Below are 15964 nucleotides of genomic sequence, written 5' to 3' on the forward strand. Positions count from 1 at the left end.
GCCGGCGCCGCGCCTTTCTTGGACGTAGCGGCAGAGGGGCCGGGTGGGCCGCGGCGGGGGCGCCCCGCGAGAGGGGCCGCCTGAGAGGAACAGTGTGCGGCTCGGGCTCCATCCCCACCGGGGCGCGCTCCGCAGCTGGTTCCGGGGGCCTGGAGGGACAGGGCAGGACACTTGCCCGGCAGCCCAGCCCACCGCCTGGGCAGAAGTTAGGCCCGAGAGAGGTGGCTCCTTTGGTGGCCGGACAAGGCGTCTCAGTGGCTTCCTTGAGTCCCCCTCGGACCCCAGGCGCCAGGCCAGGGGTGCAGACCTGCAGCTGCCCGAGAACGAGACCCCCGACCCACGCCCGGTAGGCACCTGGGCTCCTCGGGCCCCGGGTCCCCCCCACCGGGTCCCCCACACCACAGCCCGGAGGGTCGCCCACACCACAGCCCCGGGGGTCCCCCCACACCACAGCCCGGAGGGTCGCCCACACCACAGCCCCGGGGGTCCCCCCACACCACAGCCGGGGGTCCCCCACACTACAGTCCGAGGGGTCCCCCACACCACAGCCTGGGGGCGCCCCACACCACAGCCGGGGGGTCCCCCACACCACAGTCCGAGGTCCCCCACACCACAGTCCGGGGGGTCCCCCAAACCACAGCCTGGGGGCGCCCCACACCACAGCCGGGGGGCCTCCCACACTACAGTCCAAGGTCCCCCACACCACAGCCCAGGGGGTCCCCCACACCACGGCTCTGGGGGGTCCCTCACACCACAGCCCGGAGGGTCGCCCACACCACAGCCCCGGGGATCCCCCACACTACAGTCCAAGGTCCCCCACACCACAGCCCGGGGGGTCCCCTACACCACAGCCCGGGGGTCTCCCCACACCACAGCCGGGGGATCCCCCACACTACAGTCCGAGGTCCCCCACACCACAGCCGGGGGTCCCCCACACCACAGCCCGGGGAGTGCCTGCACCGCATCCATCCTAGCCTGCCCTCCAGCACCCCACCTCCCTGACGCCTGCCCACAGATCTCTGTCCTGCCGTTATGTTTATGAGGGAAATAATGCTGTCCTTTCACGGCTGGCCCTGAATCATTTCAGGGTAAAACGGCATGACATCTGTAATGTAACTCGTTCAGAAAACAATCGCGCAAGATGTAAACGTGTCAGAGGTTGAGCGTGGTCCCCGGGTAATAGCTTGCTATGCTACTCTTTCTGCTCTTCAGCTGACTAGATGTTTTTCAGTAGAAACACAGCCCTGTCCTACCAGACTAGTGTTCTCCACCTGGGCCCTTCCCGCCAGCACGGTCACTGGGAGGACGAGCCCCCACGTCCAGGGGTCCCAGACAGCCCCTCACCCCTGCACACCTGGACCCCACCAGTGCCACTGCTGCCTGGCCGGCCTGCCAGGCTCTGGCCCGCTGTGGGCACCACAGGGGCGGGACCTGTCCCGTCTGCCCCTGCCCCCAGCCTGACACCTGTCCCGCAGAGACGGGCAGTAGGTGGGAAGGCGCAGAGAGCCAGCCCCTCCCACCAGAGATGCCAGCTGCCCACGAGACAGGCATCTACGGAGGGACTGACGATGAACCAGTTTCTATTTAGCGTGCCCTCCGCCAGCTCCCCTGGTCGAGACGCACAGCTTGTGGGAACTTAGCTCTCCAGCCAGGGAGCACACCCAGGGCCCCGGCGGTGAAAGCGACAGGTCCTAACCGCTGGGCCGCCAGGGAATTCCCAGTTGATCGGCTGGATCGTTGGTTGGCATTCGGCTTCCACACAGACTGAGAAGACGGCCTGGAAATCGCCTACGAGCGGGGACTCACTGTGGGGCGGGCTGGGGGGCCGCCTCTCCAGCAGGCTCTCGACCCCTGCCTTCCCCGCTCACTGTCCCCTCCAGGGTCCCCGGGAAGGGTCTGGCGTGAGGAGATGCAGCCTGCGCTCACGGCCTTCTGGACCCAGGAAGGGCCACGCCCCTGGCGCCTGCCGATGCGCCCAGTCCTGCACGTCCCGCTCTGGCCACAAGGGGGCAGCCCTCAGCCATCTGCCCACCCGTGCCAAGGCTGCAGGTGTCATGGTCAGCGCGCCACTCCTCAGCCCACAACCGGCCCGTGGGTCCCCTCAAGAGAGTAAAGGCCAAAGACCTTAGGTGGCCAACAAGGGCCCCCTCCGCTGACCCCACCGGTGTTATTGCAAAGAGCCAGGTCATTGGGAAAAAGGTTGTTCCACGCCTAAGCACTCAGGAGCCTTCAGTTTCAGCCTCTAACCAGCCTTTCCAACATCCTCCCAACCCACAGCACGGGCCCGGAGGAATCACAGGGGCTCCTCCCAAGCCTCCTCCTAAACCTCCTCTGTGTTTTTGGCCACGCCACATGGCATGTTCCCCCACCAGGGACCAAACCCATGCCCCCTGCATTGGAAGCACGGAGTTCTAACCACTGGACTGCCAGGGGAGTCCCCCAACCCTCTCTCTCTCTATTTTTTTCTTAAACTGTGTCTTTTCTTTCTTTCAAGCTCTCCTTGTTAATCAGCTTAGATGGGTTATTGGTGATTTACATTGACCATAGGAATAGAAAAGTTTTATCTGAGCTAAACCGAGGACTGTAGGGCAGAAGGCCCAGATTTAAGAAGCACTTGAATTGTGCTCCCCAGGCTGCAAAATGCGGAGGGACGTTTATACAGGCAAAAACTGCAAAGATACAGAAACTGTCAGGAATCAGGGTTGAAGCTGACAAGGAGGAAGGCTGTTTGTAGAGCAGGAATCAGTGGGGCCCAAGATACAAAGTTGCAAGGAGAGGCCTTGAGACCATAAGGTCGCAGGTGGGAGGACTAGCAAAGCGCAGTTGGGGATGACCTTGAGTCTGATACAGTTTAAAAATTCAAGTTCCCAGTGAGGCAGGAGCTGTCTGAAACCACACCCACAATGGCCACCCGGGTCCAGCGTGGATGCCTGCACCAGTTTTATATCTTGTCAGAACAGCAAACACCAAACATGACGGGGTTACATTTTCTCAAGGTCCGAAGACAGATTAGCAGGTGCACAGCCAGTCAGCGTGACCTTGGTGTCTGGGGAGGGAAATCTCATCTTCGAAGGAATATAGCACTGTCGCTGGGGAGGAAGGGGCAGGAGGTGGCATTTATCCCTGTATTCAGAGTGGACATTCTAAACAATCAGGTAATGCATTTCCCCCTCCCTCCTCAGTGTGTTAAAGCAGATACACAGTTAATGTTCAACAGGCCATAAGACAGGCTGCTCTAATTAGCATAAAGTTTAAGTCAAATTCCGTATAATCCAGAATCACTCCCCCATGCCTTAATTCTTGCATCAACCATGTCTCCCCAGAGTGCGTGTTTAATTCTCTCCGGCTCGAGTGTGCTCTTCTGCATCCACTGTTCTAAGACACAGACTTCAGACGGCAGATTTCTGAGCGCCTCCTCCGACCCGTTCTGTTACTTGACTCTGACCTGAAGAGATCTCCATATGTGCACGCTCCCTGTCCCGAGGGACACGATATCCAGGAAGGGTCCTCCCTGGCATCAAGAGGAAAAGTTGCTGAATCTGGAAAAAAAAAAAAAAAAAACTGCGGCTTGATCAGCAATGCTTTCAGAGAGACATCTCCAAAGGCGGAAATGTAAAGATTAATAAATAGAAACCATATTTAAAATGGAGTCAGGAGGTTCCATATTAAGAAGTGGCAAGAATACACAGAAGAACTGTACAAAAAAAGGTCTGAATGACCCAGATAACCACAAAGTGTGATCACTCACCTAGAGTCAGACATTTGGAGTGTGAAGTCAAGTGGGCATCACTAGGAACAAAGCTAGTGGAGGTGATGGAATTCCAGCTGAGCTATTTCAAGTCCTGAAAGATGATGCTGTGAAAGTGCTGCACTCAATATGCCAGCAAATTTGGAAAACTCAGCAGTGGCCACAGGACTGGAAAAGGTCAGTTTTCATTCCAATCCCAAAGAAACGCAATGCCAAAAAATGTTCAAGCTACCTCACAATTGCACTCATTTCACACGCTAGCAGGGTAATGCTCAAAATCCTTCAAGCTAGACTTCAAACGTATGTGAACCAAGAACTTCCAGATGTACAAGCTGGATTTAGAAAAGGCAGAGGAACCAGAGATCAGATTGCCAATATCCTTTGGATCATAGAAAAGGCAAGAGAATTCCAAAAAAACATCTACTATTGCTTCATTGACTATGCTAAAGCCCTTGACTGTGTGGATCACAACAAACTGGAAAATTCTTAAAGAGATGGGAACACCAAACCACCTTCCCTGCCTCCTGAGAAACCAGTATGCAGGTCAAAAAGCAACAGTTAAAATGGGCTGATTCAAAATTAGGAAAGGAGTACATCAAAGGTGTATATTGTCTTATTTAACTTATATTGAGAGTACATCATGAGAAATGCCAAGCTAGATGAAACTCAAGCTGGAATCAAGATTGCTAGGAGAAACATCAATAACATCAGATATGCAGATGACACCATCTTAGTGGTAGAAAGCAAAGAGGAATTAGAGACTGTCTTGATGAAGGTGAAAGAGGAGAGTGGAAAAGCTGGCTTAAAACTCAACATTCAAAAAACTGTAATCATGGCATCTGGTCCCATCAGTTCAGTTTAGTCGCTCAGTCATGTTTGACTCTTTGTGACCCAATGGACTGCAGCACACCAGGCTTCCCTGTCCATCACCAACTCCTGCAGCTTGCTCAAACTTATGTCCATTGAGTTGGTGATGCCATCCAACCATCTCATCCTCTGTCACCCCCTTCTCCTCTTGCCTTCAATCTTGCCCAGCATCAGGGTCTTTTCCAATGAGTCAGTTCTTTGCATCAGGTAGCCAAAGTATTGGAGCTTCAGCTTTAGCATCCGTCCTTCCAATGAATATTCAGGACTGATTTACTTTAGGATGGACTGGTTGGATCTCCTTGCAGTCCAAGGGACTCTCAAGAGTCTTCTCCAATACCACAGTTCAAAAGCATCAATTCTTTGGCACTCAGCCTTCTTTATTGCTCAACTCTCACATCCATACATGACCACTGGAAAAACCATAGCTTTGACAAGATGGAACTTTGTCGGCAAAGTCATGTCTCTGCTTTTTAATATGCTGTCTAGGTTAGTCATAGTTTTTCTTCCAAGGAGCAAGCGTCTTTTAATTTCATGGCTGCAGTCACCATCTACAGTGATTTTGAAGCCCAAGAAAATAAAGACTGTCACTGTTTCCACTGTTTCCCCATCTATTTGCTATGGAGTGATGGGACCAGATGCCATGATCTTCATTTTTTGAATGTTGAGCTTTAAGCCAACTTTTTCACTCTCCTCTTTCACTTTCATCAAGAGGCTCTTTAGTTCTTCTCTTTCTGCCATAAGGGTAGTGTCATCTGCATATCAGAGGTTATTGATATTTCTCCCGGCAATCTTGACTCCAGCTTGTGCTTCATCCAGCCTGGTATTTCACATGAAGTACTCTGCATATAAGTTAAATAAGCAGGGTAACAATATACAGCCTTGATGTACTCCTTTCCCAATTTGGAACCAGTCTCTTGTTCCATGTCTGGTTGTAACTGTTGCTTCCTGACCTGCATACAGATTTCTCAGGAGGCATGTCAGGTGGTGTGATATTCCTATCTCTTTAAAAATTGTCACAGTCTGTTGCAGTCTACACAGTCAAAGCTTTTGATGTGGTCAATAAAACAGAAGTAGATGGTTTTCTGGAATTATCTTGATTTTTCTATGATCCGGTGGATGTTGGCAATTTGATCTCTGGTTCCTCTGCCTTTCTAAATCCAGCTTGAACATCTGGAAATTCTCAGTTCACATACTGCTGAAGCCTGGCTTGGAGAACTTTGAGCATGACTTTGCTAGCATGTGAGATGAGTGCAACTGTGTGGTACTTTGAACATTCTTTGGACTTCCCTGGTGGCTCAGACGGTAAAGCGTCTGCCTACAATGTGAGAGACCTGGGTTCAATCCCTGGGTTGGTCAGATCTCCTGGAGAAGGAAATAGCAACCCACTCTAGTATTCTTGCCTGGAAAATCCCATGGACGGAGGAGACTGGTAGGCTACAGTCCATGGGGTCACAAACAGTCGGACACGACTGAGCAACTTCACTTCATTTTCACTTTGAAGATTCTTTGGCATTGCCTTTCTTTAGGATTGGAATTAAAACTGACCTTTTCCAGTCCTGTGGCTACTGCTCAGCTTTAAAATTTGCTGCCACATTGATTGTTGCACTTTCACAGCATCATCTTTTAGGAATTGAAATAGCTCAACTGGAATTCCATCACCTCCACTAGCCTTGTTTGCAGTGGTGCTTCCTAAGGCCCAGTTGACTTTGCACTCCAGGATGTCTGGCTCTCGGTGAGTGATCACACCATCGTGGTTATCTGGGTCATGAAGATCCTTTTTGTATAGTTCTTCTGTATATTCTTCCCACCTCTTTGTAATATCTTCTGCTTCTGTTAGGTCCATACCATTTCTGTCCTTTATTGTGCCCATCCATCTTGGCATGAAATGTTCCCTTGGTATCTCTAATTTTCTTGAACAGATCTTTAGTCTTTCGGTTCTATTTTTTTCCCTCTATTTCTTTGCATTGATCACGGTCCCATCATTTCATGGCAAATAGTTGGGGAAAAAATAGAAAATAGTGCCAGCTTTTCTTTACTTGGTCTCCAAAATCACTGCGGACGGTGACCGCAGCCATGAAATCACAACAGCTTGCTCCTTGGAAGAAACAGTAGGACAAACCTAGACCGCGCGTTAAAAAGCAGAGATGCGACTTCGCCAACAAAGGTCCGTGTGGTCACAGCTGGGGTTTTTCCAGGGGTCACGTATGGATGTGAAAGCTGAGCAATAAAGAAGGCTGAGTGCCAAAGAATTGACGCTTCTGAACTGCGGTGTTGGAGAAGACTGTTGAGGGTCCCTTGGACTGCAAGGAGACCAAACCAGTCAGTCCTGAGGGAAATTAACCCTGAATATTCATTGGAAGTTCTACTGAAGCTGAAGCTTCAGTATGTTAGTCACCTGGTGTGAAGAGCCAACTCATTGGAAAAGAGCCTGATGCTAGGAAAAATTGAAGGCAAAAGGAGAAAGGGGCAGCAGAGGAGTCAATGCTTAGATAACATCACTGACTCAATTCAATGGACACGAGTCTGAACAAACTCCAGGAGATAGCAGAGGACAGAGGAGCCTGATGTGCCGCAGTGGGGTTGCAAAGAGGTGGACACGACTTAGCGACTGGACGACAAGGCGTTGGTGATGCCACACTCACACCTCCCGGCCTGATCATCTAGACTAGACTCTTGCAAGCACAGCAGCTTTCACTCACCTCCATCAGACATACAGTCATGTCAGGAATTCCGTGAAAAAGGAGAGGCCCCAGGTCTCCTCCAATCCTGCCCTGCCCCAATCATCTTGGGAAGGGCTTTTCTACCCTCCTGAAATGCAGGGGTGACCCACGATCCATCCCCTCCTCCCTGCTACCTCTCTCCAACTCCACTCTGAGCCCCGGCCCCACCTGCATCAGCTCTGCCCTAGGAACTCAGCAGCCCTCTACTATTCTCCCTGCCCCCCTTGCCTTCACCCCTGAAACCCTTGATCCCCCCGCCTCATGATATTCAACATGGGCTTTATACACAAAAATCAGAATGGCCACTTCCATCCCATTCCAGCTTAAACCTGCCAACAGCTCCCCACTCTGCATTCATTCATTTGTATATTTATTAAATATCTCTATGTTCCAGCCATTAGAAAAGACCCTGATGCTGGGAAAGACTCAGGGCAGGCAGAGAAGGGGACGACAGGATGAGATGGTTGGATGGCATCACTAACTCGTAGAACATGAATTTGAGTAAACTCCGGGAGCTGGTGATGGACAGGGAGGCCTGGCGTGCTGCGGTCCATGGGGTTGCAAAGAGTCCGACGTGACTTAGCAACAGAACAACAAAAACGTGCCACTTCAGTTCAGTTCAGTCGCTCAGTCGTGTCCACCTCTTTGCGACCCTATGAATCGCAGCACGCCAGGCCTCCCTGTCCATCACCAACTCCCGGAGTTCACTCAGACTCACGTCCATCGAGTCAGTGATGCCATCCAGCCATCTCATCCTCTGTCGTCCCCTTCTCCTCCTGCCCCCAATCCCTCCCAGCATCAGAGTCTTTTCCAATGAGTCAACTCTTAGCATGAGGTGGCCAAAGTACTGGAGTTTCAGCTTTAGCATCATTCCTTCCAAAGAAATCCCAGGGCTGATCTCCTTCAGAATGGACTGGTTGGATCTCCTTGCAGTCCAAGGAACTCTCAAGAGTCTTCTCCAACACCACAGTTCAAAAGCATCAATTCTTTGGTGGTCAGCCTTCTTTACAGTCCAACTCTCACATCCATACATGACCACAGGAAAAACCATAGCCTTGACTAGACGGACCTTTGTTGGCAAAGGAATGTCTCTGCTTTTGAATATGCTATCTAGGTTGGTCATAACTTTCCTTCCAAGGAGTAAGCGTCTTTTAATTTCATGGCTGCAGTCACCATCTGCAGTGATTTTGGAGCCCGAAAAAATAAAGTCTGACACTGTTTCCACTGTTTCCCCATCTATTTCCCATGAAGTGATGGGACTGGATGCCATGATCTGCGTTTTCTGAATGTTGAGCTTTAAGCCAACTTTTTCACTCTCCACTTTCACTTTCATCAAGAGGCTTTTTAGTTCCTTTTCACTTTCTGCCATAAGGGTGGTATCATCTGCATATCTGAAGTTATTGATATTTCTCCTGGCAATCTTGATTCCAGCTTGTGTTTCTTCCAGCCCAGCGTTTCTCATGATGTACTCTACATAGAAGTTAAATAAGCAGGGTGACAATATACAGCCTTGACGTATTCCTTTTCCTATTTGGAAGCAGTCTGTTGTTCCATGTCCAGTTCTAACTGTTGCTTCCTGACCTGCATACAGATTTCTCAAGAGGCAGGTCAGATGGTCTGGTATTCCCATCTCTTTCAGAATTTTCCACAGTTTATTGTGATCCACACAGTCAAAGGCTTTGGCATAGTCAATAAAGCAGAAATAGATGTTTTTCTGGAACTCTCTTGCTTTTTCCATGATCCAGCGGATGTTGGCAATTTGATCTCTGGTTCCTCTGCCTTTTCTAAAACCAGCTTGAACATCAGGAAGTTCATGGTTCACGTATTGCTGAAGCCTGGCTTGGAGAATTTTGAGCATTACTTTGCTAGTGTGTGAGATGAGTGCAATTGTGCAGTAGTTTGAGCATTCTTTGGCATTGCCTTTCTTTGGAATTGGAATGAAAACTGACCTTTTCCAGTCCTGTGGCCACTGCTGAGTTTTCCAAATTTGCTGGCATATTGAGTGCAGCACTTTCACAGCATCATCTTTCAGGATTTGAAATAGCTCAACTGGAATTCCATCACCTCCACTAGCTTTGTTCGTAGTGATGCTTTCTAAGGCCCACTGGACTTCACATTCCAGGATGTCTGGCTCTAGGTCAGTGATCACACTGTCGTGATTATCTGGGTCGTGAAGATCTTTTCTGTACAGTTCTTCTGTGTATTCTTGCCATCTCTTTTTAATATCTTCTGCTTCTGTTAGGTCCATACCATTTCTGTCTTTTATCAAGCCCATCTTTACACTCGAGAATACAATGGCGAATGACACAGACAGAAAGTCCTCCCTTTGTAAACCTCATGGTGAAAATGGGCAAGAAAGAGAATAAATAACCGTATTAGTAACCACTGCTGAAAGACTACCCCCAGCATTCAGCGGCTGAAAACAGCGTGCATTGTCTGCCTATTTCTGAGGGGCCAGAAGCTGGCTGTGTGCCCTCTGGTGGGGGCTGTGTTCCCAGCAGAAGGCTCCGCCGGGAGATAGTCGGTGTCCGGGCTTCTCCACGCTGGGCCTTGGTCCTTTGCCACCCGGCTCCTTGTGCCGTGTTAGCAATTCCAGAGGAAGACAGAAGTGACAGTCCATCACTTCTGGCACATTCTATTGGCTGTCTGCGAGGGACTCCATCCAGCGCAGGCTCAGGGGAGGGGTACCCAAAGGTGCAAAACTAGGAGGCACTTGGTTGGGGGCCATCTTAGAGGCTGCTGTCACCACACGTAAATCAGAAGACGCTTTGTATAGTGACAAGCTGAAAAACAAGTAAAAACAGAGGAGAGAGGACATGGGATGTTGGGCAGGGTACTGAAATCAGGTATAAAACAAGAGAAGGCCTCACCGGTAAGGGACCTTTGTGTAAAGACCTGAAGGAGGGTCTGGGGAGGGGGTGCCAGGCAGAGCAGAGACCCAAGACAGGAGCCTGGCGGGGAGTAGGCGGGGGGTGGGGAGGTTGTGAAACAGGATGCAGCCAGCAGGGCAGGCTCAGGTGCAGGCATGTTTGAAATCCATCAGGACAGCTTATAAACCCACCTGCCAGCCACCCTCCTTTTGCCTCGGTCCTGTCACCCTGGCCTCGCAAAGCCCGGAGCAGAGCTGTTCTCTGTCCACAGCAGGGTTTCTGCAGAGGCCGCCCCCTCTGCCTGGTGCCCCCTTTCCTGGAGTGCTCCATTCCTCTCTTCTTCCAGGTCACAGCTCAAAGGGCACTGGGCACGACCTGAGGACTTCATGCTTCATTGTCCATCCCGTGAGCGCTCCCCAGCTCTAGGAGATCAGAGACCCGGCTACTGATCAAGGTGAGCTACGGGCCGGGACAACGCCGGCAAGGAAGGGGGGCTGGCTAAACATGGCGGAGCGAATGAACGAGGGGCGGAAGGCTGGCGCGGGTTACCATACTTTATTCTGTTTTGTATTTGACTTGTTCCAGTTGACACAGGAAGAGGGGTGCGGAGGCTAGGGGGAGGCCGCAGGGACCAGAGAAGGGGGGTCAAAGAGATCTGAGCCCAAAGTGGTGGCTGGAGAGGCCTGCGCCCCCTCAGGGCTTGCGCCAAGGGGGGAACCCCGGACTCAGCGGGGACAGGGGGCGCGCAGAAGGGAAGGTCCAAAGAGGCCCCCAAGTGTGCGCCGGGGGCCAAGCCCCAGACGGTGACTAGATTCGGTGAGAGGAGCCTGGTAGCCCGAGCCGTGCTTGCGGCCCTGCCCCACGGCGCAGGCTCCGCCCCGGACTAAGCCCCGCCCTACGGTGCAGGCTCCGCCCCGGGCTAAGCCCCGCCCCACCCGCCCCGATCCGGAAGCCTTTTGCCCGCGCAGGCGCCCCAGGTCCCGAGGCGCCGCAGATCGGCGGGCGCCCCGGGCCCGCAGGCGCCCCAGCCGCGGAGCCCTGCCCGCCGGATCCCTCCGCCCGCCGAGGCGCCATGGTGCCGCCGCCTCTCTGCACGCTGCCGCCGGGCCCCGGACCCCCGCGCTTCGTGTGCTACTGCGAGGGGGAGGGCGGCGGGCCCGGGGAACGCGGCGGCTTCAACCTCTGGTGAGTAGCGGGTCCCGCGGGGCTGCGAGGGGGCGCGGGCGGCTCGGCCTGACTGCCCCTGCCCCGCAGTGTGACGGACGCCGCGGAGCTCTGGAGCACCTGCTTCACGCCGGACCGCCTGGCGGCCCTGGTGGGTAACGGGGCTCCTGGGTGGCCGGGAGGCCCCCCGCACCACACACCTGCAGCGCGGACCGCCTGTGGGCTCGCAGGGGGCGGCCTGGAATTTCCCGGAAGTACCTGGGCACCCTTCCCACGGCCCTGCAGCTGCCCCAGGAGGCCTGGTCTTGCGGATTGAGGGTGTCCCCAGAGACTGTAGGGTCTCAGGCCCCTGATGACCAGCCCTTGTGCCCTGTAGAAAGCCCGTTTTGGCCTCAGTGCGGCTGAAGACATCGCCCTCCGATTCAGGTGAGCCTCTGAGCAGAGAGGCAGGGTGGGTGGGGAGCAGTGGATGTGGCCACGGTACTCAGCCCCCCTCCTTCCCCAGGGCAGCCTGCGAGCAGCAAGCTGTGACTCTCACCCTGCAGGAAGACAGAGCGTCCCTGACCCTTTCAGGGGGCCCCTCGGCGCTGGAACTTGACCTGTCCAAGGTGCCGGGCCCAGAGGCAGCCTCCAGGTTGCAGACACTGACACTGGGCTTGGCGGAGCGTGTGTGCAGCTTGGAGCGGCGGCTGGCAGGTAGGTGGGGGTGGGAACCCCCCACCTGGGCTCACTAAGGTCCCCCAGGCCGGGCCTGCATTCCTGCTTTCCACCCCCCAGCTGCTGCAGCGGAGGAGACGGCCACCAGCCCCAGGAAGAGCGCCCGGCAGGCGGGGCCTCGTCTCTTCTTACCAGGTAAGGCCTGTCACTTGTGACTCGGGTTGGGGCCGCACTGACTGTGCTGGAACTCAAGAACAAGCCTTAAAGTCCAGAGAGAGGCTCTGTCCTTGTGGTAGGGGGGTCGTGGGCCTGGGGTCTTGCTGGACTCAGCCCCCCCCTCCTGTTTCCCCAGACCCAGATCCTCAGAGAGGTGGCCCCGGACCTGGGGTCAAGAGGCGGTGTCCAGGGGAGTCTCTCATCAACCCCGGCTTCAAGAGGTGCCTCCCCGCCCCCCATCCCTCCTGTGCCCAGGGTCCAGCATGGACCCTGCCCACCCCTCCACACCCCACAGCGTCATCCCCTCTTCTCTCCCAGTAAGAAGCCGGCAAGTGGTGTAGACTTTGATGACCCCTGAAGGCACCACGGAAAGTGTGACGTCAGGACTGTGCCTGCGAGGAGAGGGCAGGGGCGGCCCCCAGGACCTCCTGCCGGCACCTGCCCAGCCTGCTGCCAGGCCGAACAAGGCCACTCCTCTAGCCCCTTCCCCGTCAAATAAACAGCTTCATCTGGCGAAAGTCATGAGGTCATGGCCAGACGCTGGCTCCCGGGCCCGCGGGCTGGGCATGGGGCCGTGTCAGGCTCTGCGTTTCCTGGTGAGACTGCCCACCTCTCTAGCCCTGCCCACCTGTCCCTGCTCGGCACGCCCAGGAGCCCAGCCGGCTGTGCAAGGGTGGGGCTCTGAGAGGCTAGAAACCTTGTTCCCGCCCCAGCGGGCACATGCCTCAGTGATGCAGACCCCACACGATGGCCAGGGAGGTGGGGGGTGGTCTGTCTGCGCCTGGGCAGAGCTGAAGAATGTGGGGCCCGCCCTCTGGCCCGGAGTTGCCCAGACGGGGCTTCGCTCTCCACCCTCCCCAGCCATCCTGCCGCCCCACCCTGGCCTGACTGGTTTGGGAGCCCAATCCAGTCCTGCCATCCCCGAGGAGTAGGGAGATGGACCGCACCCCGCCCACCGGCTTCTCTTGTCTGTCCTCGTGGGCTGTTGTCTGGAGTTGAGCGGCCCAGGGTGGGCGTTCGGTAGTGGCAGAAACTGAGGGCCTCTGGTCCCTCCGATGCCCCTTCGCGCTCACTGGGGCAGAGGTGCCTTTATGGGGCTGCAGACGAGTGGGCAGGTGGCGGGGGGCGCTAGCGGGGGCGCACGACGGGCCGGTACGCCGCCAGGATCTCGGCGCTGTGGGGACACGTGTACTTGAACTCCTTCTCCTGCAGGGCGCAGTCCAAGTAGCGGCGGAGGCCGCGCAGCTCAGCGGGGATGGGAGCTTGGCGGAAGTGCGCGCACACCGTCTGCGGGCGAGGGGCGCCGTCAGGGTCTCCTGGCGGGTCTGCCCGCCCCGCGCCGCCCCGCCCCGCCCCGCCCCGGCGCTCACGTTCACGACGTGCAGCTTGGGCAGCAGGCCGCAGTCGGCCAGCGTGAGCTGATCGCCGTCCAGAAAGCGGCGGCGGGACTCGCGCAGCTGCGGCTCGCGGCCCAGCTCGTGCTCCAGGGGCGCGCGCAGGTAGCTGTCCAGCTTGGCGAGGGCGCGCAGCAGCTGCTGGTACAGAGCTGAGAGCGAGGGGCCCGGTGAGGACCGGCCAGGGCACCTCTCCCCCCACCCTCGCCGCGCCTCCAGACCCTCACCGTCGTCCTGTGCGGGCACTGGGTTCTTGATGAAGGCGGAGAACTTGTGAAAGACGTCGTTGCCCGCTGCGGTAGACTCCCTGTATCTGGGCGCCAAGCTGGGGAATCTGGAGTGGGAGGGGGTTCGAGTCAGAGCCCGCTGCCCCTTCCCGGCCCGCTCTGCCCTTACTGGGCTCTGCCCCGGGGTTGGCCTGTCTGTGGGCCCCTCTGCGCCCGGCCCTCACTCTGGGGGCCCCAGCGTCTCCTCCAGAAACTCCTCGATCTGCAGCGTGTCGGTTTTGGCGTCGCCGTCGCAGAGCAGGATGGGCAGCTGGGAGCCTGGGGCGAAGTCCTTCAGCACCTCCGGGGACCTGTGGGCATGAGGCAGGGCGGGAGGTGGCTGGCAGAGGAGTGCGAGGTCAGGGTCCCGGGGCAGGGCTCACCTGCGGGTGTCCACGGTGGTGAGTGTGAAGGGCACGCCCTTGAGAAGCAGAATCATGAAGAGCCTCTGGCAGGAGGGGCAGTGGCCCACACTCTCGCCGTCCTCACTGGCCTGGAGTGGGGGACACGGGGCTGCCAGGGCAGGGGGCACACCCAGGACCCCTGTGGGCTCTTGCTGCCCAGAGGCCAGAGCAAGCCCAGGGCTCCCGCTCTCTCAGGCACAACCTCGACAAGTGGCCGGTGAAAGCCCTTGACTTGGTCCCTGGGAGGAGGGGTCTGCGGAGCTGCCAAGGGCCTGGAGGCTGGGCAAGGTGCCAGGATGAAGGGTGCAGGGGTGCGACCCTGGCTCTGGGGCCTGGCCCCTTGACCCTTATCTTCAGAGCCTGGGCAGAGGCCAGGCCCCTGGGCACCAGGCCCTGCAGGCTGGTCATAAGGGTGGGTCGGGCCAATGGAGCTGTTTTCTGATTCATCCTGTCCAACTGGGCACCTTGCTGCCCCGGGCTCCAAGGGTGGGAGGAGGCCAGGACCTGGCAGTCCCTTCACAGGAATCACAGATCTGGGCACTGAGGGGGCTACCTGGCACAGCCCCTGAGCCCCGGTCTTGGGCTACCTGCCTGGCACAGCCCCGAAGGGGCTTTTTTCCCAGGAGAATGGGGCCACCGCAGCCCTTTCGGGGATGGCGCTCTCTCCCTTCTAATGCACCCCCGCCCCCAGTTACACAGCCTCCACGAGACAGCCTGAGCCCACCACCTCAGGAGACACTGCCGCAGACCCCCCTCAGCCTGCCCCAGAAAGTAGAGCCCCACGGAGCACCCGTCCCCGGGACCTCCCCCAGCCCAGGCAGCCTGGCACCTTGACGAAGAGCTGGAGCTTGCCGGCCTCAGCCATGGTGGGAGCCGCGGCAGCAGGGCCTGGGCGGGCCGGGAGCGTTCTTTAAGGTTCTCCGAGCGCCCCGCCCTCCCCAGCCCCGGCCCGCCCTGTGGAGTCACCTCGGCCGGGAAGCCTGCCAGGCTCTTGCGGGGCGGGCACGAGGGAGCTCAGAGCGGACCGAAGCCCCCAGGGCTCCCCGGGGAGGGAAGGGGCCAGAGTGGTGGGGGAGGAGGCAATGGACTGGGCGGGGCAGCTCTGGGTCAGGGTCGGCCCCGCCCTCCAGGGGACGCCCCGAAGGCCAGGGAGCGGGGGAGGTGGGAATAGCCTGGCCACAGCCTCAGTCTCCCCACCTGCCGACCAGGGCGCCACAAGAGTGGGAAGCCACTTGGAAGGGACGCCCCCTTCCCACCTGTGAGCTGTCCCCGGGGCGCGCCCACCCCACGCCCCTGCCCCTCCCCTGTGCGGTCGAGGTGTGTTGCTCCCGGTTCTTAACCTTTGAAAAGAAGAGCTCTTGGTGTTAGAAGCCACAAGTTTCTGACCCATGGGAACCGCCCTCCCCTCGGACTGGAAGGAAGGGCCAGAAGAGGCTGGGGGTTGGCAGCCTCCCAGGTGCGCGCGCACCTGCCCCGTACAGGCCGCTCGCAGCGTCTCCCGCCCGGGGCGGGGCCTCGGGGCCGGGCTGTGGAGGCGCCGCGCCGCCTGGTGGCCACCGTGGGGTCTGCACGCGCCTTCCTCCAGGCCCAGGGCCCCGCCCCTACCCTGCCCGGGCCCAGCCTGACAACCCCTCCCCAGACCCAGCACTGGTCAGGGC

General features: G+C 57.0%; 2 protein-coding genes across 4 annotated transcripts; one reads left to right on the forward strand and one right to left on the reverse strand.

Annotated features, from left to right (window-relative positions):
* Positions 1-10745: 10745 nt before the first annotated feature.
* Positions 10746-15830, reverse strand: CLIC3 (chloride intracellular channel 3). 2 transcript variants are annotated; one of them, NM_001100301.2, is made up of 6 exons: positions 15136-15189; positions 14286-14395; positions 14088-14213; positions 13864-13970; positions 13613-13788; positions 10746-13529 (listed from the first exon to the last, which is right to left on the reverse strand). In NM_001100301.2, the coding sequence occupies exons 1-6, from the start codon at positions 15169-15171 to the stop codon at positions 13371-13373; spliced, it is 714 nt and encodes a 237-aa protein (NP_001093771.1). In that variant the 5' UTR covers positions 15172-15189; the 3' UTR covers positions 10746-13370. The 2 variants fall into 2 exon arrangements, with proteins under 2 accessions (NP_001093771.1, XP_024854157.1); XM_024998389.2 differs by having other exon boundaries at positions 12857-13529; positions 14286-14415; positions 15136-15830.
* On the forward strand, positions 11181-12760 carry PAXX (PAXX non-homologous end joining factor). 2 transcript variants are annotated; one of them, XM_005213511.4, is made up of 7 exons: positions 11181-11390; positions 11460-11520; positions 11746-11795; positions 11875-12065; positions 12147-12221; positions 12379-12463; positions 12561-12760. In XM_005213511.4, the coding sequence occupies exons 1-7, from the start codon at positions 11278-11280 to the stop codon at positions 12598-12600; spliced, it is 615 nt and encodes a 204-aa protein (XP_005213568.1). In that variant the 5' UTR covers positions 11181-11277; the 3' UTR covers positions 12601-12760. The 2 variants fall into 2 exon arrangements, with proteins under 2 accessions (XP_005213568.1, NP_001093770.1); NM_001100300.2 differs by lacking the exon at positions 11746-11795 and having other exon boundaries at positions 11188-11390; positions 11915-12065.
* Positions 15831-15964: the final 134 nt, after the last annotated feature.

The sequence above is a fragment of the Bos taurus genome, chromosome 11 (assembly GCF_002263795.3).
Source record: "Bos taurus isolate L1 Dominette 01449 registration number 42190680 breed Hereford chromosome 11, ARS-UCD2.0, whole genome shotgun sequence".
NCBI classification, from domain to species: Eukaryota; Metazoa; Chordata; class Mammalia; order Artiodactyla; family Bovidae; genus Bos; species Bos taurus.